The following is a 23437-nucleotide window of genomic DNA, read 5'->3' on the forward strand; positions in this document are numbered from 1 at the left end:
CGGAAATGTCTAATATGAGGGGGCATAATCTTAAGGTAATTGAAGGAAAGTATAGGCTAGGGTGTCAGAGGTTTTTTACGCAGACACTGGTGACAGTGGTGAGTGTCCGGAATGCCCTGTCAGGGGCGGTGGTGGTGGACGCAGATATATTAGGGATATTTAAGGATAGCTGCATAGATGATAGAAAAATGGAGGGCTATGTAGGTGGGAAGGGTTAGGTTTATGTTAGAATAGGTTAAAAGATCAGCACAACATCTTGGGCCAAAGGGCCTGTACTGTCTGTCCATGGCCTTCTCTACTGACATGATGAGGCCACTCTCAGGTTGGAGGAACAGCACCTTATATTCTGTTTGGGTAGCCTCCAACTAGACGGTATGAGTACTGATTTGTCCAACTTCTGGCATTTTCTTCCATTTCCCCCTTCTCTCCTTTTCAGTTCTCCATACTGGCTCCCCGCTTACCCCTTCTCCTCACCTGCCTATTACCTCCCTCTGGTGCTCCTTCCCTTTCTTCCATGGTCTACTCTCCCCTCCTATCAGATTCCTTCTTCAGACCTTTACCTTTTCAACCTAGCACCTCACAGCTTTTCACCTCTCCTCCACCCACCTACCTTCCCCATCACATTCTTGCTTGTACTCCTTCCCTTCTTGTTCTGGCTTCTTCCCTCCTTCCTTTCCATTCATGATGAAGGGTCTTGCCCCAAAATGTTGATTGTTCATTCCCCTCCATAAATGCTGCCTGACCTGCTGAGATCTTCCAGCACTTTGTGTGTGTTACTCCGCTGTAGTGTTCTGTACTTCAGTGTTCATGAAGAGTCTCCGACCTGATGCATTAGTTGTTTCTCTTTCCATGTGGTTTCTGACCTGTTGAGTTTTTCAGCATTTTCTTCTTCTTTTACCTTAAAGAGCAAGTGCTGCATAGGAATATGGCATGAGAAGGAAAGAGCCTGTTGGATGTCACTTAGGGAGCAATGCTTTGGAATCCTAAGGGGGTGTGGAAGGAGAGGGTATATTTGATGGCATCAGGTGGAAACTTGTATTTGAATATTGAGGGTAGTGGGTGGAGCTGGCCTGGCTATGGTCAGCGATTGTGAAAGAGAGACCACCATTGAGAAAGAAGGAAGACATCTTAAGAACTGTTGTGGAGGGCATTGTCATCAGAAAATTTATGATGAATATCATAAGTTCAAGATGCATATCATAACTATCAAAGGAACTTGGAGAATGGAATGGTGTCCTTACAGGAAACAGTGTGGGGGAGTCTGAGTGTTTGTTATAGGTATTGGTTGTGAACTGATCCCCTGAAATGGATGTAATAAAGGAAGCCAAGAGTCAAAGATGGCCTTTGATCATATCAAATATGGTGCAACTTTTGAGGTTTATGATTAAACAGAAAATGACAACAGTACAGCCATCAATGTGTCAGGCAAACAGATAAAAAAGGCAGGGCCCGAGCAGATCTGAAATAAAGACCAGAAAAGTGTGAAGCGATACACTTTGGAAGATCAAACTTGTCATCAAAGTATAAGATTAATGTTAGGAATTTAGCAGTGTGGAGCAATAGAGAAATTTTGGGGTCCAAGTCTTTAGATCCTACAAAGTTGCCTGGCAAGTTGATAGGGTGGTTAAGAAGACATGTAGTGTGTTGGCCACCATTTGTCAGGAGATTAATTTCAAGAGCCACAATGTAATGTTGCAGCACCATAAAACTTTGGTTAGACCACACTTGAAGTAGTCTGTTCAGTTCTGGTTCCCTCATTCAAGGAAGGATGTGTAAGCTTTAGGGAGGGTGCAGAGAAGATTTACCAGGATGCTGCCTGGATTAGAGAACATGTCTTATGTGGGTAGACCGAGCAAACTAAAGCTTTTCTCTTTGGAGCACCAGAGGATGAGGGGTGACTTGATAGGAGTGTATAAAATTATGAGAGGCAGACCGCCTTTTTCCCAGTGCACAAAGTTCTAAGTTCAAAGTAAGTTTATTATTAAATAACATATATGTTACCATATTCAACCCTGAGATTCTTTTTCTCTCAGGCATTCTCGGTAAATCCCATAACCATAATAGAATCAATGAAAGACAGCACCAACCAGTGTGCAAAAGTCAACAAACAGTGCAAATAATAATAAATAAGTAAGCAATAAATATCAATAAATGTAAATACTGTTACTATAAATAAATGTCATTGTACTGCACAGATAAAAGAAAGCATGTTATATTGTTGTGTTGGCCTTATAACCATTGCTCAAAATTGAATCAGATTGATAGCAAGTCAGCTCAGATTTTTCACCTTTTGTGCTGAAAACACACAATTCCTAAACTGGCATTGGTTGTGAAATCTTATGAAAACTAGTTTTCTGTGAGGTAAGTGCAAATATATGGTGCAGTAGGGGGTGCTCTTCATGCACTTGGGCTGCGTTAGAACCTGTGTTCTGTATCTAATTGTCAAGTGATTAGCTTGCAATTTGTCACTATGAAAATTATTAAATTTATTAAAAGAAAATTAACTCATTAAATGAAAATCAATTTGCCATTAGTAAGAGAACACTTTTGGACGGAACTTTTGGTGCTAGCATTTGGAACTTCAATGTTTATTGATACATGATCTGTTGTAGGAAATGTAAGAAAACATTTTTATTGTCACATACCTCAGATGAATGGAAAAGGAAGTACATTGATGTCAAGCTCCAGAAAGTGCAAAATAACTTCACATTTTCAATATTTTTGGTTTCTGTTAAGAGAAGGACACAGATAGTAAAGGTTGAACTTTGAATTGGTTTATACACCTAGCTAATTAAAATCTGAATGTGATAACCCTAAATCAATCCTTTTTGATCAGTTTAGCAGCAAAAATGCATATGTGTAGAAATCAAATCATCTATTTTGCTTTCAGACAATTTTCCTTAAGTATCATTATGAATGTTGTGATAGCTATTTTACTGTTTCAGCTGGGTTAAATCCTTATATATCTGGGCCAATAATTGCTAGGCAAGGTCCTGAACTTGTATTAATGTTGCATTAACTAATCTCAAGCTGGCTACTGCTGGAATTAACTTCTCACGCTCAGTTTCAGGAAGCGAGAAGATGTTTTCCACTGTTGTTTTGATCAGCAAATTCTGGCTTGTAGAAAGAATAAACTGAAATGGGGGAAAAAATTAAATGCAACACACGCAAAATGCTGGGGGAGCTCAGCAGGGGGGCCTGCTGTGTTCCTCCAGCATTTCATGTGTGTTGCTTGCACCTAGAGATTTTCTCATGTTTGTGAAAAAAATTAAATTTGCATGTCCAATAATGGGAATATTTCTGTGTTTTTTGGAAAACAATGTAGCTGTGTTTAGTGAGTTAATATGAAATCAGATTAAGTATTACCACGGAATAACAGTTGGGCTGCAGGGAGGGTGGATGGAACTCATCATATTCTCATTAAGATCCCCAAGATAAGATACACAAGATAACAGACTGCCAATTTCATCCCCCTTCTCAGTGGTTTGTTAGTGATTGATTTGTAATGAGCTCATTCAAGAGAATGTTGACAATTGATTTGTGTGTGAAAGCACCAGTGCTGTGGTTGGTGTTGGAATTAGATTCTCAAGTTATCCCTTTTACCCTGGATCTGTTTGCCGGCAGAGATTGGGTAAACCGGTAGCCTGTGAGAAGGAGGATGAGGAGGCAAAGGTTAAGAGCTTGTCAGTGGGCACATTGACCTTTAAGGATGGTTCTGTAGGAAACTGTCTGTGGAGACTTCTTCAGCGTAAGGTAGCAGTTGTGATGTGTTACATCCACAAAATGTACAGCTGCAACTTATCAAGACATCTGTTAAGTCTGCAGCTTCCTGTCATTGTCTCTCTCAGTGGCAATTATTGCATTGGGATTTTACTAGGATGTTTGCCTCCAAGGTATAAACCATCCTGACAGGAATGCATTAGGGTTAGGTCCCTGCCACTGACTTGAGAGTCACCAGTCTCTATCTGCTGAAGAAAGACATGTCCAACACAATGTGTTATTCAAATACCTTTCCCTTCTAATGGGAAATACTTTGGTATATTTGTTTCTTCACTTGCCACCATAGTTAAAGCTGATTAAACTTATGTTTAATTACAAGTATGCACTTGAGACAAGCTACTTCATTCTCTTCTGCTTTTTGAATAGATTTTTGCTGATTAGCGTTAAGTTGTTGCGTTACTTTACATTTGTTTCCCTGCTTGCACGGAAAATTTGAAGCAGACGAGATGCAGGTTATTTTATGTCTTTTGTCATGTTTGAAGAAATACCGTAGCTGATAAACTGGAATTGACTGAGAACTACTTTGTAAAAAAAAAACCTAATGTTCAGCAAGTCCTATTCAAAAGTGATGGCCCACAAAAATCTTTCATTTCTGACAGGTCTACATGCTTTACGTCGAACCCTTGAAGAATGTAGCAACCCTTCAGACAATAAGTTGGCTGGTTCAGTGAAGATAACTTTTAATGACTTCCTGCAAGCGATGAATGATGTCAGGCCTAGTGCCATGAGAGAAGTAACTATTGATGTTCCAAAAGTAAGTTGTTTTATATGAAAGAAATAATGTTTGAATAAGTTTAGGTACATATTGTGAAGTGCGATGGTTAATCATTTGCAGAAGAGATCTGTTTGATATGGGGACATGATTCTGCAGAATTATAAGAAGATGGCATATTTTAAAAAGACTTATAGAAAAAGTTGGGAGTATGAAAGATTATTGTGTGATTTCCAGAAAATGTTTTATTGGAACACAAATTATTTTGTTACTTTGGGTATTTATGATAAATTAAAGCTGTTGTACAGCCTTTCTATTTTTGAAAGTGGACATTTTTTTATTTTGCTTAAATGAGCAAAGCTTTTGGGCCATTTAATATTTTAAAATATAACAAAGATTTTCATCACCTGCGGTATTTTGCTTTTTGCTTAATATTTTTTAATAGTTCATCAAATGGGCACTTACTTGTTTGTGTACCTACTATTTGCCGGAGTAGATAATCTTGCAGATATGCTGAATTCTGAACTTGCTGATGCACACGGAGCAAAGTTTGTAGATAATTTGTTTATTTATTCAAGGGATGTGGCTTTATCCATTCCTAATAGCCTTTGAGAATCTGATATTTTTCCTGCTAACATCCATAATTTCTGGGATTTTTTCTATCTCCTGTACCATTCTCCAATCTGTAGAAACAATTTTAATAGCTTACAGAATTCTTAAAAAAAAGTGATAGCCAATGTACCTGCTAACTCCAGAACTATCTCTTTAGTACTCAGGGATTTAGATTAATAGACCCTAGGAATTTATTGGCTTTCAGTACCATAAATTTAAACATCTCTATTAGAATATATCTGAGTTGAATCCAAGATGGCACCATGTTGCAGTCTCTGTTGAGGGTGTGGCTCAGATTTATTTAGTTTTTAGTTTTTTAGGTTTTGGAGACAGCGGGGGAGCTAGGGGTCAGGTTAGGGTTTACAGACAGGGATGTGGGGGAATTAGAGGACAAGTCAGAGTCTTAATTCTAAGTCTAAGGCTCTGCTCTGTGTTCGAAGGCCCGCAGCGTGGCCTGACTGAGGTTCGAGGCCTAAAGTTCAAGTTTCCATCATTGGCAAGTCCAGTGTTTGAGGACTGAAGTTCGTGCCCATATCCAGTGCCGTCTTCATCATTATTTGTGAGTTTCTGGTTCGATGCAGAAGAACAAAGCCTGAAGGTTGATCAGCAATCCAATGGAAGCCCGAAGGTTGATCAGCAATCCAATGGAAGCCCGAAGGTTGATTGGAGGTTCTGGATCAAAGCCAGAAGGTTGACTGGAGGTTCCGGATCGAAGCTCGAAAGTTGATTGGAGTTCCGAATCGAAGCCCAAAAGTTGATTGGAGTTCCGAATTGAAGCCCAAAGAACGATTGGAGATCTGGGTCGAAGCTGAAGGTGGATTAGAGGTCTGGATCGAAGTCCAATGGCTGTGCTGAGTCTACAGGTCTCTGCAAGTCCGTTGGGGGTAAGTCAGGGCCCAGTGCCTACGAATCCACAGTCCACTGGAGGCTGGAGGCCGAAGAAGATAGATAAGTTGTCCTGGGAATAGAGGGCTACATATGTGCGTGGGTATATGGGAGGGAGGAAGGATCAAGATTTGTTTCACTGTTGCTGATTTGTAGCTTGGTAAGTTCTGTATTGCTGTGTTCTTCTTCCGAGCATTGAGAGCATGCTATGTTGGTATTGGAATGTGTTCCGACACTTGCGGGCTGCCCCTAACACAACCTAGGGTGTGTTGGTTGTTAACGCAGATGACACGTTTCACTGTATGTTTCGATGTACATGTGATAAATAAATCTAGACCTGAATTTATTTCCTTATTGATACCAATTTCCTACAGTTCTTCACCTTCCGTAAACTTTGGTGTCCTACCATTTCAAGAAAGATTATTTATGTCCCCTTCTGAGAACACATACTTAAGTAATTACTCTGTCATTCATTATTCCTCATTGTGAATATTTCCTATTTTAGAGTGTATGTGACGTATAATCATTTTACATATTCGTAAAAGCTTTTATAATCTATTTTTACAATACCACATATTATTCTCACACTCTAGTTTTCCTCTCTTAATCAGCGATCTTTGATCCCTGCTGAAATCTAATTGCTTTTGGTTCACTGGCTTGCCAGAAATATTATGTAGCTCCTCTTTGGATTTCATACTATCCTTCTGTGAGTCATGCTTGGGTAGTATTTTTAGACGAAGTAGGAATTCACAAGTGTTGTAGGTTTGTGTGTATGTTCTCTCTCTTTCCCTCCCTCTCCCCCTCCCCCTTCCCCCTTTCCTTTACTGCCTCTGTTTCCCTCTCTCCCTCCCTCTCCACCTTCCCCTCCGTCTCCTTCTCTCAGTCTTTGAGGTGAGGATTTATCCACAAAGTCTTTAGGGAGGGAGTTCCAATATTTCAACCAAGCAAGACTGCAGGAATGGTGATAAATACAAAGTCAGTGTGGTATGTTGCTTGGAGGGTAGCTTCAAAGTTCAGATTAAATTTATTATCAAAGTACATAAATGTCATCATGTGCAACCCTGAGATTCATTTTCATGTGGGCAATCACAGTAAATACAAGAAATACAATGGAATCAATGAAAGACTGCACTCAAAAGGACAGACAAACATCTAGTGTGCAAAGAAAAAACAAACTATGCAAATGCAAAAAGAAAGAGGAAAAGAAAAATAATGATGATGATAATAATAATAAGTAAGAAATAATTATCAAAATCATGAGATGAAGAGTCCTTGAAGGTGAGTCCATAGGTTTGGAAACAGTTTAGTTGTGTCATCTCCTCTGATTCAAGAGCCTGATGGTTGAGGGGTAATAACTTTTCCTGAACCCAGTGGCATGGGTCCTGAGGTTCCTGTACCTTTTTCCTGATGGCAGCAGCTGGAAGAGAGCATGACCTGGATTGTGGGGGTCCTTGATAATGGATGCTGCTTTTCTGCGATAGTGCTCTGTGTAGATGTGCTCAGTGGTGGGGTGATGGTCTGGGCCATTTCCGCAACTTTTTGCGGGCTGTTCTGTACAGGGGCATTGGTGTTTCCATTTCAGGCTGTGATACAACCAGTCAATATTCTCATCTATAGCAGTTTTAATTGGCATACCTAATCGTTGCAAACTTCTAAGAAAGCAGAGGCACTGCCGTGCTTTCTTTGTAATGGCATTTACGAGGTGGACCCTGGACAGATCCTCTGAAATGATAATACCAAGGAATTTAAAGTTGCTGATCCTCTCCACCTCTGATCCCCGATGAGTTGCTGATCCTCTCCACCTCTGATCCCCGATGGACCTCTGGTTTTCTCTTACTGAAACCAATAATCAGCTCCTTGCTGACATTGAGAGAAGTTGTTGTGGCACCACTCAGCCAGATTTTCAATTCTATACGCGGATTCATCACCACCTTTGATTTGGTCAACGACAGTGGTGTCATCAGTAAACTTAAATATGGCTTTAGAGATGTCCAAAGTCACAAGAATAAGTCGAGTACAGCAGGGGCTGAGCACTCAGCTTTGTGGTACACACGTACTGATGAAGGTTGTGGAGATGTTGTTACCAATCCGAACTGATTGGTGTCGGCACATGAGGAAATCGAGGATCCAGTTGCACAAGGAAGTTTTGCAACCAGCCTAGGACTTAAAACTTAATGATTAGTTTTGAAAGGAGGATAGTATCGACTGTTGAGTTCTAGTCACTGAAGAGATCCTGATGTATTGCTGTCCCGATATTCCAGGATTGAATGAAGAGCCAATGAGGAGGCATCTGCTATTGATCTGTTGTGACGGTAGGCAAATTGGAGTGGATCCGAGTCACTTCTGAGGCAGGAATTGATGTATTTCAGCACCAACTTCTCAAAGCGCTTCATTGCAGTGGATGTAAGTGCTACTGGACGTTAGTCATTGAGACAGCTAACCATGTTCTTCTTGAGCATGGTACAATTGAAGCCTGCTTGAAGCAAATGGGTACCTCAGACTATTGAAGCGAGAGGTTAAGGGTATCAATGAACATTCCACCCAGTTGATCAGCATGGGCCTTTAGTACTTAACCAGGTACCTTCTCTGGGCCAGATGCTTTCCGTGGGTTCACCCTCCTGGAGGATGCTCTCACGTCAGTCTCAGAGACTTAAATCATAGGGTCATCGTGGGCTGTGGGATTTCATAAAGTGAACATAAAGGGCATTGAGCTCATCTGAGATCAAAGCCTTGTTGTCACCTATGTTTCACTTTGTAGGAGGTGATAGCATTCAAGCCCTGCCACAAGTGTTGAGCATCCTTCAGTGATTCGTGTAGTCTGGAATACTGCTTAACGCGTGAGATGGCTTTCGAGATTTTGTACCTGGACCCCTTGTATTTAACTTCATTACCAGACCTGCATGCCACTATCTGACCTTCAGCAGATAGCAGATCTTGTAGTTCATCCAGGACTTATGATTAGGGAAAACTCTGAATCATCTTTTTACTGGGACACATTCATCTACAGCTGTTTTTATAAAGTCCAGTGATAACCACGGTGTATTCGTTCAGATCCTCTGATGAGTCTTTGAATGTGGTCCAATCCATTGACTTGAAGCAATCCCATAGCAGTTCCTCTCTCTCTCACGGCCACCTATTGTCTTTATCTCTGGAACCTTGCTCCCTAGCCTCTGCCTGTATGCAGGTAGGAGAGGGTCAGCTAAGTGATCAGATTTCCCGAACTATGGTCTAGGCATTGAATGGTAGCCATTCCTAATTGTAGTGTAACAGTGGTCAAGTGTGTTGGGACCTCTGGTACTGAAGGTGATATGTTGATGATAACTGGGCAGCAATTTCTTCAAACGACCCTGAAAATGATTTGAAAGGTGTTGAGGTAGGCTCCTGCTTCTTTGCTGATCATGGCATTCAATACCTCAAGCACCTGCTTAACATCAGCCTTTGGCAGTATGTAAACTGTGGTCAGGATGATGGAGGACAATTCTCTTGTTAAGTAGAAAGTTGGCACTTGGTCATGTTCCAGGTCAGGGAACAAAAGTGTGACAAGAACACTGTGTTGAGCACCATAAAGAGTTTGAAACACAGACCCCCTCCTTTTGCCTTCTCTGAATCAGCAGTCCGGTCCATCCGGTGTATTGAGAAGTCCTCTGATCCTATGATCGTATCCAGCATGTCTGGAATGAGCCACGTCTCTGTGAAACAGAGAGCACAGCAATTCCAATACAGCAATTTCCCTCCGGTGCAGCTTTAGGTCCTCAAGCCCTTAATCTTTTTCTCTAGCAACTGTAAATTTGCTAACAGGATGCTGGGTAGAGGAAGTTTCATTCTGCAGCATTTCAGTCTAGCTTGGAGTCCTCCCCTCCTCTCCCTCTTTTGGCTGTGGCAATGTTCCTTTGTCCGTTTAAAGGTGCCACACCTGCACGCTTGAGAGTTAACTCCACCGAGTCCTTCAGAAATCACTAGTTCATTAAGATGGTTCAAGAGTATGTTCCTTGAAGGGAAATTACAGGCCCCAGATTGCAGTGAGAGTAGTTCAGACGAAGCTTATTTAGGAGTTTTGTAAGCTGTCTGCAACACGTCGCCATGGTTCATCAGCATCATCTTGCCATCTAAGTGAAGATGTCTCTTGCCTTTCTTGCCTTTGTCCTTTGAGCTGGAAGAGATTTTAGGTTTGGAAGATGCTGTCTGAAGAGTTTTGGTGAGTTCCTGCACTGCATCCTGCAGATGGTACAGACTGCTGCTATTGTGTGCTTGTGGTAGAACGAGTGAATTGTGGATGGGGTGCAGATCAAGTGGGCTTGCTATGTCCTGTATTTATCAATGACAGTGGTGTCACCATTGAATTTATAGAATGCATCTGAGTTTTGAGCAGTGCTTAACCACACACTGATGAGTGTGGAGAGAGCAGTGAGATATGCATACTTTCTTGAGGTGTATCTGTGTTGATAGGCAGCAAGAAATTATTACTGATTTGTATGACTCCTTCTAATAAAGAAGTTGAGGGACTAGTGCTGAGGGAGGTACAGAGGCCTGGTTTTAGAAACTTGGTCATTAGTACTGAGGGAATGATGGTGTTGAATACTGAACTGTAATTGATAAATAGCAGACTGACATATGTTTTGCCATCTAGGTGCTTCAGAGCATAGTGGACAGCCACTGAGAGTGTGTCCACTGTACACCTGTTGTGGTGGTGAAGAGAATTGCAATAGATATTGGTCCTTGTCAGTTTCATGTAAATCTGTACAAGTACCTTTATTTTGCACACATGCAATGGAAAACTTGCTTGCAGCAGCATCTCAGGCACCTCGTATCACATAAGCAGCGTTTACAAGAAAAACATTTTAAAAAATTGTACATAATTTTACAAGAAAACACAATTAGAACAAAAATCAAAGTCTGTTTTAATGCCAAGTGGTCATAATGTTGCTAAACTGCAGTGAATAGAGTTCTGCTGTTCACGAACCTGGTATTGTGGGACTTCAGGCTTCTGTACCTCCTGCCTGATGGTAGCTATGAAAAGATGGTATGGCCCAGATGGTGGGGCTCTTTGATGACAGAAGTTTTCTTGAAACTGCACCTCCTTTAGATACTACCAACAGTGTGGAGGGATGTTCCATAAACAACCTCTTGAAGTGCTTCAATATAGCACAGGTTTCCCCTGCCATCCGAAGGTAGGGCGTTCCCATGAAACGGTTCGTAAGCCGGAATGCCGTAAAGTGAGGAAGCAATTACCATTTATTCATATGGGAAAAATTTGTGAGCGTTTGCAATCCCAAAAAATAACCTACCAAATCATGCCAAATAACACATAAAACCTAAAATAACAGTAACATATAGTAAAAGCAGGAATGATATGATAAATACGCAGCCTATATAAAGTAGAAACACTTTTCTGCAATCATTGCCGCACTGTTCTCCGTAGCGAAAATCTCACGCAAGTGCTCTCGGCAGAAACACTCTCTCCAGTAACCCTTAAGCTATGAAGCTGCCAAATCATACCAAAATAGCACATAAAAATACACAGCCTATATAAAGTAGAAATAATGTATGGACAGTGTAGAATCACTTACCAGAATCGAGGAATCAGCGCTGAGCACACTGATGATGGTGTGTTAGGCTGAGTTGTCAGAGGTTGGGGTGGTGCAGTGGTCACCAACCTCCGGGCAGCAAACCGATATCGATCCATGGAGAATGCAGCTGTAGCTGGGACGCAACCAGCACATCATTAAGAAAAAAGCCGAAATAAACAAGCTAATTAATTAGGTGCTGCCCGGCACGTAAATGTCGGCCCAGATCAGAGGTGATGCAATCGGCAATCGCCTTTGATCTGGGCCGATATTTATGTGCCAGGCGGCACCTAATTAATTAGCATGTTTATTTCGGCTTTTTTCTTAAAGATGTGCTGGGTGCATCCCGGCTACTGCTGCATTCTCCGCGGCAATGTATCGGTCTGCGGCCCGGGGGTTGGGGTGGTGGGATACTGTGGTGTCATCTCATCATCGTCTGTTTCCATCAGGGCAGCCAGGTCATCTTCTTCTATGTCTGCCTGCCTCGATGTCGAAGGTCGAGGTTCGTCGCCTGCTGTGGCTGATGTGGAAGGCTTGAAAAATGACAGTATGCTTGACTGTTTAGCCTCGCACATTTTTCTATCATACAGTTCTTTGTAAGTGCTCAAACCATCCTGCAAATATGCCCTAAACCTACGTACCGTTTCAAAATTAAAGTCGTACTTTTCTGCAATCATTGCAGCGAAAATCTCATGCAGTTGCTTCACGTTCAGTTCCTGGACGGCATCACTTTCGGTCCGTTCACTACTGCATTCGGTTTCGATTGTTATCCTTTCCTCTTCCAATTGCATCAGCTCTTCATCTATCAGTTCCTGGTCTTGGGATGCCAAAACCTCTTTAACATCATCTTCGTCAACTTCCTCAAGCCAAACTCACTTTGTCCTTAATTCGTTCACCACGATCAAAATGCTTAATTATGTCTAGTTTTATGCTGAGTGTAACACCCTTATGAGCTCTTTTAGGTTTTTCTGATACATTAGAACTCATCTTGCTAACGGCTGCTCACAGCCACGTGTTTAAGCAATGCCGGCTAGAATGCAGTTCCTGGGGAGGAGCTTGGCTGCCTTTTATCGCACGCTGCCGTTTTTTGTAACAGTGAAAACACCTTCTGTTAGCAAAAACAGGTAACTAATGTAGGTCTTTCGTAACAGTGAGGTTTCGTAAAGCGAACATTTGAAAAGCGGGGGACATCTGTAGATGTGATTGGTACCAGGCCAAAGTCATTGAAGCAGCTCACCCTGCTCTTAGTTATTTGAATGATTGCTGTCCAGGTGGGAATCTCAGGCTTCAGCAGTGTGAGATTGAATCAGTTAATCAGCACAGGTTTTCAGCACCTGGCCACATACACCATTTGGGCCTGACACATAATTGAGGGTTTATCCCCTTGTAGGATGTTTGGACATTAGTGTCTGAGACGGATCACAGTGTCACCAGATGCTGTGTGTATGATTCACATAGGTGTAGAGTTACTCTCCCTTTCAAAGCGTGCATAAAAGGCATTGAGAGCACTGGGAGTGAAACTGCATTGCAATTTATGCTGTTAGGTTTTGGCTTATGGGAAGTAATGGCATGCAGCTGTTGTGCATCTAATTGTGTCTCTAACTTCAGTTGGAATTGCCTTTCCAAGCAATGTTTCATGTATTAATTAATTATCTTAACTTCCTGTGACTCATACTGAGCAATCAGTCAGAAGAGTTACTTCATAAAAATAACAAGTTATGGATGACATTGTGCTTTTGTAATATTAAATGGAATGGCCAATTCTGTCTATAATCCTGTAATTTGTGGCAATTTAGTGTCCAAAATGTATCTTTTCCTTTTTTACAAGTTCCAGGCTGATTTTTGCAACATTTTACATTCTGGTTTGTTTTTCTTGCATGTTCTGAGGACTTGTTATTACTCTTCAAAAGTATCTTGCTTGTTTTCACGGATCAGAAGCATGACTTGATTTTTAATAGTATTTTCCAAAGCAATTTGAATTGTGACTGTTGTAGTCAAAAAAAGTGGATACTTGCGCTGCTTCTAAGTCTCAGGGAAAAATATACCACCAATTATCTAGAGCTCATACAGACACTTACCTCCAGGGCAACCAAAATAATATAACTTTTGTTTCAGTGTCAATTGTTTTATGTACACAAAGTATCCTTGTCTGAGCGCTTCAGTTGTATTTTGGGGTGCTGTAGAGGTATCAGAAGCCAGATCTTCAAGCTGTAGCCGTTCAGTCTCTTTGTTGAAAGAGCATTGGCATGATGGGCTGAGTCACAATAAGCGAGCTGTGAGTGGAGCCAAGAAGTTGGCAGTCACTTACGTGCTTTCATGCTTAATGATGAAAGAATACAGTCCTTTGTGTTGGAGAATTATGCCTCCCAGTTCAAGGATGTGGAAGAATCTGGTTGCTGGATTAAAGTGGTTCGATCTCCTTCTCAGGAAGGATCTATATATATTTTCCCCATTGTGTTATTGCCCTAGGATGCTTTAAAGAGGGAACTGGCACTAGTCAAAGAGCATTGTACCTGCAGGGCTGGAAGCATTGTTGAGGATCCCTACCATCTCTTTGACCCACTACCATCAGGAAGGAGGTACAGGAGCATCAGTACTAGGACTGCCAGACTGGGTAACAGCTTCTTCCCCTAAAGCTGTGAGACTAATGAATACCCTGCCACTACAAGGACTTGTCACTTGGTCATCAACATAACTGTTAATATTTTTATCATTTTTCTTTTATTTCATATCTTTAACAAATAATTTTCTTTGCAACACACACTAAATGCTGGTGGAACGCAGCAGGTCAGGCAGCATCAATAGGAAGAAGTGCAGTCGACATTTCGGGTCGAGGCCCTTCGTCGGGACTAAGGGAAAAAAGAGATGGTGAGAGATTTGAAAAAGGGAAGGGGAGACCGGAAATGATAGGAGAAGACAGGAGGGGGAGGGATGAAGCTAAGAGCTGGGAAGTTGATTGGCAAAAGGGATACAAGGCTGGAGAAGGAGGAGAATCATGGGACGGAAAGCCTTGGAAGGAAGAAAGGAAGGGGGAGGGGAGCACCAGAGGAAGATGGAGAACAGGCAAGGAGTTATTGTGAGAGGGAAAGAGAAAGAAAAAAAATTAGGGATGGGGTAAGAAGGGGAGGAGGGGCATTAATGGAAGTTAGAGAAATCAGTGTTAGAGAAACTCCAATCCTAATTTTTTTTTCTCTCTCTTTCCCTCTCATATGAACATATAAAATCATTACAACACACCAATATCGCTGAATCAGTGGGAGCCCTGGGATTTGTTTCCCTGCAACAAGACGGTCCTATCGAGGGGTGATGGGAGACAGCGATACTCGAAGGGGGTTCCTTGTGTCCAGTCTATTCCGCAATTTAGTTTTCGTTGCATTCATTGCAGAAAAGCCTGCTTTGCAGAGATATGTTGGAAATGGAAACAACGTTTTCAGTGCTTTTGTGGCTATCTCAGGATATTCAGCCTTGATTTTGATCCAGAATGTCGGCAGAGATGTTATGTCAAACATACTTTTCAGTCCACCGTCATCTGCAAGCTCGAGGAGCTGATCTTCTTCCCGCGCTGACATGGATGACGTGTGGGTAATGACCTCGTGTGGGTAATGACCTCGCGTGGGTAATGACCTCGCGTGCGTTCAAGTTCCAACAGTGGGCATGACAGGGGATGAGGAAAGGTGCAGCTGACTCATATCGTTTCATATCGCCAGATCATATCGTTTCCTCGCAGCCTGGTAGCACATGCTTTGCAGCCTGGTGGTTGGGGACCACTGTACTAGAGGATGAATATTTGGGAAAATAATGAATATAAACTGTCCCTGTATAACAAAAGAGTTCAGATTCTTTTCAACATTTTAAGCAGGATTAGTGTATTATTTTTGTTTTGTGCAATTTTAGAATGGAAAAAAAGGAAAGGAGCACCATGCAAAAGTTTGGGCACCCCAAGAGATTTGAGCTCTCAGATAACTTTTACCAAGGTCTCTGATCTTAATTAGCTTGTTAGGGCTATGGCTGGTTCACAATCATCGTTAGGAAAGGTCAGGTGATACAAATTTCAAAGCTTTATAAATACCCTGACTCCTCAAACCTTGTCCCAACAATCAGCAGCCATGGGCTCCTCTAAGCAGCTGCCTAGCACTCTGAAAATTAAAATAAATGATGCCCACAAAGCAGAAGGCTATAAAAGATAGCAAAGCGTTTTCAGGTAGCTGTTTCCTCAGTTCGTAATGTAATTAAGAAATGGCAGTTAACAAGAACAGTGGAGGACAAGCTGAGGTCTGGAAGAGCAAGAAAACTTTCTGAGAAAACTGCTCATAGGATTGCTAGAAATGCAAATTAAAACCCTCATGTGACTGCAAAAGACCTTCAGGAAGATTTAGCAGACTCTGGAGTGGTGGTGCACTGTTCTACTGTGCGGCGACACCTGCACAAATATGACCTTCACGGAAGAGTCATCAGAAGAAAACTTTTCCTGCGTCCTCACCATAAAATTCAGCATCAGAAGTTTGCAAAGGAACATCTAAACAAGCCTGATGCATTTTGGAAGCAAGTCCTGTGGACTGATGAAGTTAAAATAGAACTTTTTTGGCCGCAATGAGCAAAGGTATGTTTGGAGAAAAAAGGGTGCAGAATTTCATGAAAAGAACCTCTCCAACTATTAAGCACGGGGGTGGATCGATCATGCCTTTGGGCTTGTGTTGCAGCCAGTGGCACGGGGAACGTTTCACTGATAGAGGGAAGAATGAATTCAATTTAAATACCAGCAAATTCTAGAAGCAAACATCACACTGTCTGTAAAAAAAGCCAAAGATGAAAAGAGGATGGCTTCTACAACAGGATAATGATCCTAAACACACATCAGAATCCTCAATAGACTACCTCAAGAGGCGCGAGCTGAAGGTTTTGCCATGGCCCTCAGTCCCCCGACCTAAACGTCATTGAAAATCTGTGGATAGACCTCAAAAGAGCAGTGTATGCAAGATGGCCCAAGAATCTCACAGAACTAGAAACCTTTTGCAAGGAAGAATGGGGGAAACTGCCTTAAACAAGAATTGAAAGTCTTAGCTGGCTACAAGAAGCATTTACAAGCTGTGATACTTGCCAAAGGGAGTGTTACTAAGTACTGAACAGGCAGGGTGCCCAAACTTCTGCTTCAGGCCCTTTTCCTTTTTTGTTATTTTGAAACTGTAAAAGATGGAAATAAAAAAGTAATCTTGCTTAAAATATTAAAGAAATGTGTCATCTTTAACTTTATGCTTCTTGGAAATCAGGTCATCTTTTACTCGCTTAACTATTCACAGTAACAGAAATTTTGACCAGGGTGCCCAAACTTTTGCTTGCCACTGTAAAGGGCTCTTGCAGGTTCAGATTTTAGGGCCATGAAAAGACATTTTACTCCTGCTTTTGTTTAATTTTCACCCTGCTTTCCTTTATTCTTGCAATATTCTTCAGTCCTCTTTGAAAAACATGTAGTTATGTCAATTTCATTTGATATGATATCACTTATAAGTCACTCTTCTTAACAATGGCATCTTTTTGGTACGATTATTGAAGATATTGGTGTTGCTTAATCCCTATTGGCTTAAAATAAAACAGTTTTAAAAATATGATCCCAAAGTTTTATGATGCACGTTTCTCAAGATGTACTTATTCCAGTTATATGTTAATTTAATAGGCAGTGACAATAATACTAGGGGTAATAACAGAGAATATGTCAGATTAGGGAGGGAAAAACAAGTTGCGGTTCATGTTTTTCACATTTGATTAGCTTTCTCCCCTAGAAAGTGTCCAGATATTGGTTAAGCTGAAAACTGGATTTTTAGACTTGTTGATGAAAACTAAATAAAAACATCCGAGAGAGGGAGAGAGACAGAAAATTGAAAATCGTTGGTCTCTATGTAGGATTATTCCCTATTACAAGTATTTTTAAAGACTGTTATGAACATGATAGGGCTCTGTGGCTATTGGGGATGATGGTGGTGGAAGAAATTTGGGACCATTTGTGTGATTTAATTGTCCATGTTCCATATTAGTGTTGGTAAAATGAATATTGAATGTTATTTCTAAACATACAAAATCATGTTATTTGGTTATGGCATTTGTAATAGAGAACAGAACAAGACTATTTTGCTTACATCTGCTTAATTTCCAGTATTGTGAAATGAAAATGTTTACATAAGTTGATACTCATTAATCAATCTCTTTTTCATTATTTAGGTGTCCTTGTCAGACATAGGAGGGATGGAAAATGTGAAACTGAAACTCAGACAGGCAGTTGAGTGGCCGCTAAAACATCCGGAATCTTTTGCCAGAATGGGAATTCAGCCTCCTAAAGGAATTCTCCTTTTTGGACCTCCTGGATGTTCCAAGACAATGATAGCAAAAGCTTTGGCCAATGAGAGTGGACTGAATTTCTTAGCAGTGAAGGTAACTCAGTACAAATTGCAAATGTTGCGACAGGTAGCGATAGGAGTTGTAACTTTGATTATTGAGCTCCTGTTTTGCTTTGCTCTTTTATGGCTCCGGGGTGCAGGAAATACTGAGGGATTAAGATGAGGGATGTTTTTAATTCATTTATGAAATGAGATCGTTGCTGATAAGGCCAACATTTATTGATAGAATCCTTGGACTCTAATACTGATATTCATTAGGGGTTTTGGGACTTAGACATAAATGGTAACATTATGGATTGCGTTTGCAACATGCATGCTCACCTTTTCTGCGACTTCATGATTGAATTTTTGCTGCTTTTTTCATGACAATTGGGCTTGTTGCCACAGAAAATCTTTGGGCTGGGGAAAGGTATGCAGCCAAGCTGAGAGAAGCTTTCATCGCACCCAATAGATGGTGAATAGAGAATCAGTGCATGGAACAGCTACTGCAGGCCCTCCTCAGCATGTTGGCCCAGAGTGCATTCTTGAGCCCCACATCAATATATTAAATGGCTGCATTGCCCACCCTAGCCTGCCTAACACCAGCCCTCTGAGGTGAACCTTGCACACCAAGCCTTAGGCAATGGGATCACCAGTGTAAGGCAAGTGTCCATGCCAAGATATCGACACAACGGTGCACTGTAGTGGGGAGGGGCAAGGTGTGTGCTGGTTCCAAACGTTGCTGTGCTGCCTGAGCAGATGTCTTTAGACTGGAAGATCAAATCCATATTCAGCGATGTTTCATCAAGCAGAGCAGCAGTGTATTTACAATTTGTTACTTTCATTATGATAAATAAGTCTTTTGCTAGTGAAGAAGTAGAATGTTGCCAATTCGTTTTGTGTTTTACTGATTTAAAAAAAAATGTAGTCATGGAAAGATGGTGAAGAAAGTCCAAATGGTTTCTCAAAAGGAAAGGAATGAAAGCTAGAGGTAGTGACACTATTTATTGCTGGCAAAGCCGTGAAAGTTGGTTGGTTTTCTTTGCTGGCCTACAAAACTTGTGCCATGTGATACTCATTTTATACTTTTTGTACTTGACTCTGAATTTTTAGTAGAACCCATAACTCATTTAAGTGCATTGGAAACTAGGTCCTTACAACAGCGGTCCCCAACCACTGGGCGGCAGAGCATGTGCTACTGGGCCGCGAGGAAACGATATGATTTGGCGATAGGAGTCAGCTGCACCTTTCCTCATTCCCTGTCACGCACTGTTGAACTTGAACGCACGCGAGGTCATTACCCATGTCAGCGCGGGACGGAGATCAACTCCTCCAGTTTGCAAATGACGGCGGGCCGAAAAGCGTATTTAACATAACATCTCTGCCGGCATTCTGGATCAAAGTCAAGGCTAAATATCCTGAGATAGCCACGAAAGCACTGAAAACGTTGCTTCCATTTCCAACATATCTCTGCAATGAATGCAACTAAAATTAAATTGCGGAATAGACTGGACATAAGGAACCCCCTTCGAGTATTGCTGTCTCCCATCACCCCTCGATAGGACCGTGTTGTTGCAGGGAAACAAGCCCAGGGCTTCCACTAATTCAGCGATATTGGTCTGTTGCAATGATTTTATAAGTTCATATGGGGAAATATGTGCTCTGTGTTTAATATCCAAATGTTACTTAAATGTTACGATGCTATTCAATTATAAGTGACTTATATAACCATATAACAATTACAGCACGGAAACAGGCCATCTCTGCCCTTCTAGTCCGTGCGGAACGCTACTCTCACCTAGTCCCACCGACCTGCACTCAGCCCATAACCCTCCATTCCTTTCCTGTCCATATACCTATCCAATTTTTCTCTAAATGATAATATCGAACCTGCCTCTACCACTTCTACTGGAAGTTCGTTCAATACTTACTTCAAGCTCCCCTGATAATTGACTTATCACTATATTCATGCGAGGAAAATATGCGCTGTGTGTTTAATATTAAATTCATTAGATAAACCCTTTTAGAAACAAAATTGAGTGTATTAGCCACTTAATCACCTATATTCCGGTCGTGATTAACATCACCGCACCCCCCCAACAGAATTGGCAAAAACGATTTGTAGAGAAAAATTGGCAGGGACGTGCGCAAGTCACGCATGCGCACTGGTGCCCGCGCAAGGATTCATGGTCATTGTAGTCTATATAGGGTAAACAACGTATTTGACTGCTACTCTTGTCCGTTGGCAACCCTACCCCCGCCCCCTCCCCCCACCCCACCCCCCACCGTGTTGGCCGGTCCGCAAGAATATTGTCAATATTAAACCAGTCCGCAATGCAAAAAAGGTTGGGGACCCCTGCCTTACAACAAGCCTGGGACTACTTAGGCCAGGAATTGCGAGAATTCTGTTGCTAAATTGTCCATGATGAAACCAAGTTAAAGAGAATCCTTCACTTTTCACAATAGAAGAATAGAAATTTAAAAATGCTTGATATACGAGGGGTGATTGATAAGTTTGTGGCCTAAGGTAAAAGGAGTCAGTTTTAGAAAACCTAGCACATTTATTTTTCAACATAGTCCCCTCCTACGTTTACACACTTAGTCCAGCGGTCGTGGAGCGTACAGATCTTGATCCTCCAGAAAATGTCCACAGCATAGGTGATTGATAAGTTCGTGGCCTAAGGTAGAAGGAAATAAGTTATATAGCTTTCGTTAAATGCACATGCAGTTCAACTCTTTTAGAAAGTCTGAAGTTAATAACTCATCTCCCTCTGCCTTAGGCCACGAACTTATCAATCACCCCATGAGTTATTAACCTCAAACTTTCTGCATAATGAATCAAAGAGTTGACCTGCATGTGCATGTAACAACAGCTGTATAACTCATCTCCTTCTGCCTTAGGCCACAAACTCATCAATCACCCCTGTTGTGGGCAGTTACTGGAGGTCCAAGATCCGTATGCTCCATGACTGCTGGACTATGTGTGTAAATGTAGGAGGGGACTATGTTGAAAAATAAATGTGCTAGGTTTTCTAAAATTGACTCCTTTTACCTTAGGCCACGAATGTATCAATCACCCCTCGTACTTCCTGACATTTTCATAAGAACATAAGAAATAGGAGCAGGAGTAGGCCACCCGGCCCATCGAGCCTGCCCTGCCATTCAATAAGATCATGGCTAATCTGTCTGTAAACTCAGCTCCGTCTACCTGCCTTTTTCCCCATAACTCTTAATTCCCCTAGTATGTAAAAAATCTACCTAACTGTATCTTAAATATATTTAGTGAAGAAGCCCCAACCGCTTCCCTGGGCAGAGAATTCCACAGATTCACCGCTCTCTAGGAAAAACAGTTTCTCCTCATCTCCGTCCTAAATGTTTTCTCCTGAATCTTGAGGCAATGTGCCCTAGTTCTAGTCTCACCTACTAATGGAAACAACTTTCTTACTTCTATCTTATCTACCCCTTTCAAAATTTTGTATGTTTCTATAAGATCCCCCCTCTCATTCTTCTGAATTCCAGAGAGTATTGTCCCAGGCGACTCAATCTCTCCTCATAGGTTAACCCCTTAATCTCTGTAATCAACCTGGTGAACCTCCTCTGCACTGCCTCCAAAGCCAGTATATCCTTCCTCAAGAATGGAGACCAGAACTGCACACAGTACTCCAGGTGTGGCCTCACCAGTACCCTGTATATTTCTATGCTGAATTGAAAAGATGGAAAAGATTGTAGAGTTTAAATTTGATTTGGGGTCTGTTTACTGTCTGCATTCATAAGGGTATGAAAAACCCTTGTTAATCTTCATTGCTTTGTATAATTTTTGTATGTTAACCATGTGTAAAGCATGTGCTTTATTTTTAGGGACCAGAACTAATGAGTAAATATGTTGGAGAATCTGAGCGGGCTGTGAGAGAGGTAGGTTGGGAAAGGGTGAATATGGTTACTTTTCATTACTTAAATGTAACAGCTCTCTATTTGTGTGGTTTTACTCTGAGAAATCATTTAAGTAGTACAAGATGGTATAGAATTGCTCTGTTTTATCTCGCTTGTTGTACAATGATGTATGATGAGCATGCTATAATAAAAATGAGTAACATTTTCTGCAATGTTTTTCAGTAAGACTCCACTACTCTCTCTTTGACGCTACAATTGGTCTTAAGCTTATCAAATGTTTTCTCTGCTATTCTCTTCTCTCACTACAGATTAAAACACATTTGATTTATGATTGTTTCTAATTCTGATAAACATTCACCGGTTATCAGATCTGCTAAGTATTTTTAAGCATTTTTGCTGGAGTTTCCAGCATCTATAGTTTTTCGTTGCTTTTCAAAAATAAGTATACATGTTAAAAATGTTGATGGGATGCTCATACAACATAGAACATAATACAGTTCAGTGCAGAAATGAGCTATTCGGCCCAGAATGTCGTGCCAAAGAAATTAAATTAGTAATCAAAAGACTAACTAAACTAATCTCATCTGCCTACATAATGTCCATATCCTTCCATTTTCCACCCACATCCTTACCATATATTCTTTGCATGAAAAGACATTCATGTTCCAATCTAAATGTCTCTCAAAAGCTCCTAATATTTCTGCCTCTACCAACACCCCAGGCAATGCATTCCAGGCACCCACCACTTTCTGGGTTTAAAAAAAAATAACCTTGCCTCTCACATTACCTTTGAAGTTACCCCTTCTCACCTTGAGTGCATGCCCTCTGGTATTAGACATTTCAACCCTGGTGAAAATATACTGTCTGCCTACGCTACATATGCCTCTCATAAACTTGTAGACCTCTTAGATCTCCCCACGGCCTCCACTGCTCCAGGGAAAACAAGACAAGTTTGTCCCACCTCTCATGGCATGTGTCCTCTAATCCAGACAACATCTTGGGAAACCTCTTCTGCACCCTCTCATAAAGCCTCGACATCCTTCCTATAATGGGTCACCAGAACTGAATGCAATACTCCAGATGCGGCCTAACTAGACTTTTTTAAAGCTGCAACATAACTTCCTGATTTTTGAACTCAATACCGCAACTAAGAAAGGCAAGTATGCCATATGCTTGCTAACCACCCTATCAACCTGTGTAGCTTCTTTCAGGGAGATATGAACTTGAATCGTAAGATCTTTCTGCTCATCAACACTGTTAAGGGTGTTGCCCATAACAGGGTACTGTCTCTTTACATTTGACATACCGAGGTGCAACACTCTACATTTGGCCAGAGTAAACTCCATCTGCCATTTCTCCTCCCATATCTGCAAATGATCTATATCCATTGTATGGTTTGCCATTGTTCTACACTCTCCACAACACCACCAATCTGTATGATCTGCAAACCTCCTAACTCACTCATCTACATTTTCATCCAGGTCATATATATGTACATCACAAACAGCAGAGGTCCCAGTACAGATCCCTGCAGAACACCACTAATCACAGACCGACAGCTAGAGGAAGTCCCTTCGACCACTGTCCTCTGTCTTCTACGGGCAAGCCTGTTCTAAATCCAATGG

General features: G+C 41.4%; 1 protein-coding gene across 1 annotated transcript in view; it reads left to right on the top strand.

Moving 5' to 3' along the window:
* afg2a (AFG2 AAA ATPase homolog A) overlaps window positions 1-23437 on the top strand; it is a 428299-nt gene that overhangs the window by 64683 nt on the left and 340179 nt on the right. The window contains exons 10-12 of the mRNA XM_063046538.1: window positions 4380-4534; window positions 17767-17976; window positions 21780-21833. Coding sequence (XP_062902608.1) covers window positions 4380-4534; window positions 17767-17976; window positions 21780-21833 — 419 coding nt within the window. The remainder of the gene's footprint in view (window positions 1-4379; window positions 4535-17766; window positions 17977-21779; window positions 21834-23437) is intronic.

Source organism: Mobula hypostoma, chromosome 4, assembly GCF_963921235.1.
Source record: "Mobula hypostoma chromosome 4, sMobHyp1.1, whole genome shotgun sequence".
Classification (NCBI taxonomy): domain Eukaryota; kingdom Metazoa; phylum Chordata; class Chondrichthyes; order Myliobatiformes; family Myliobatidae; genus Mobula; species Mobula hypostoma.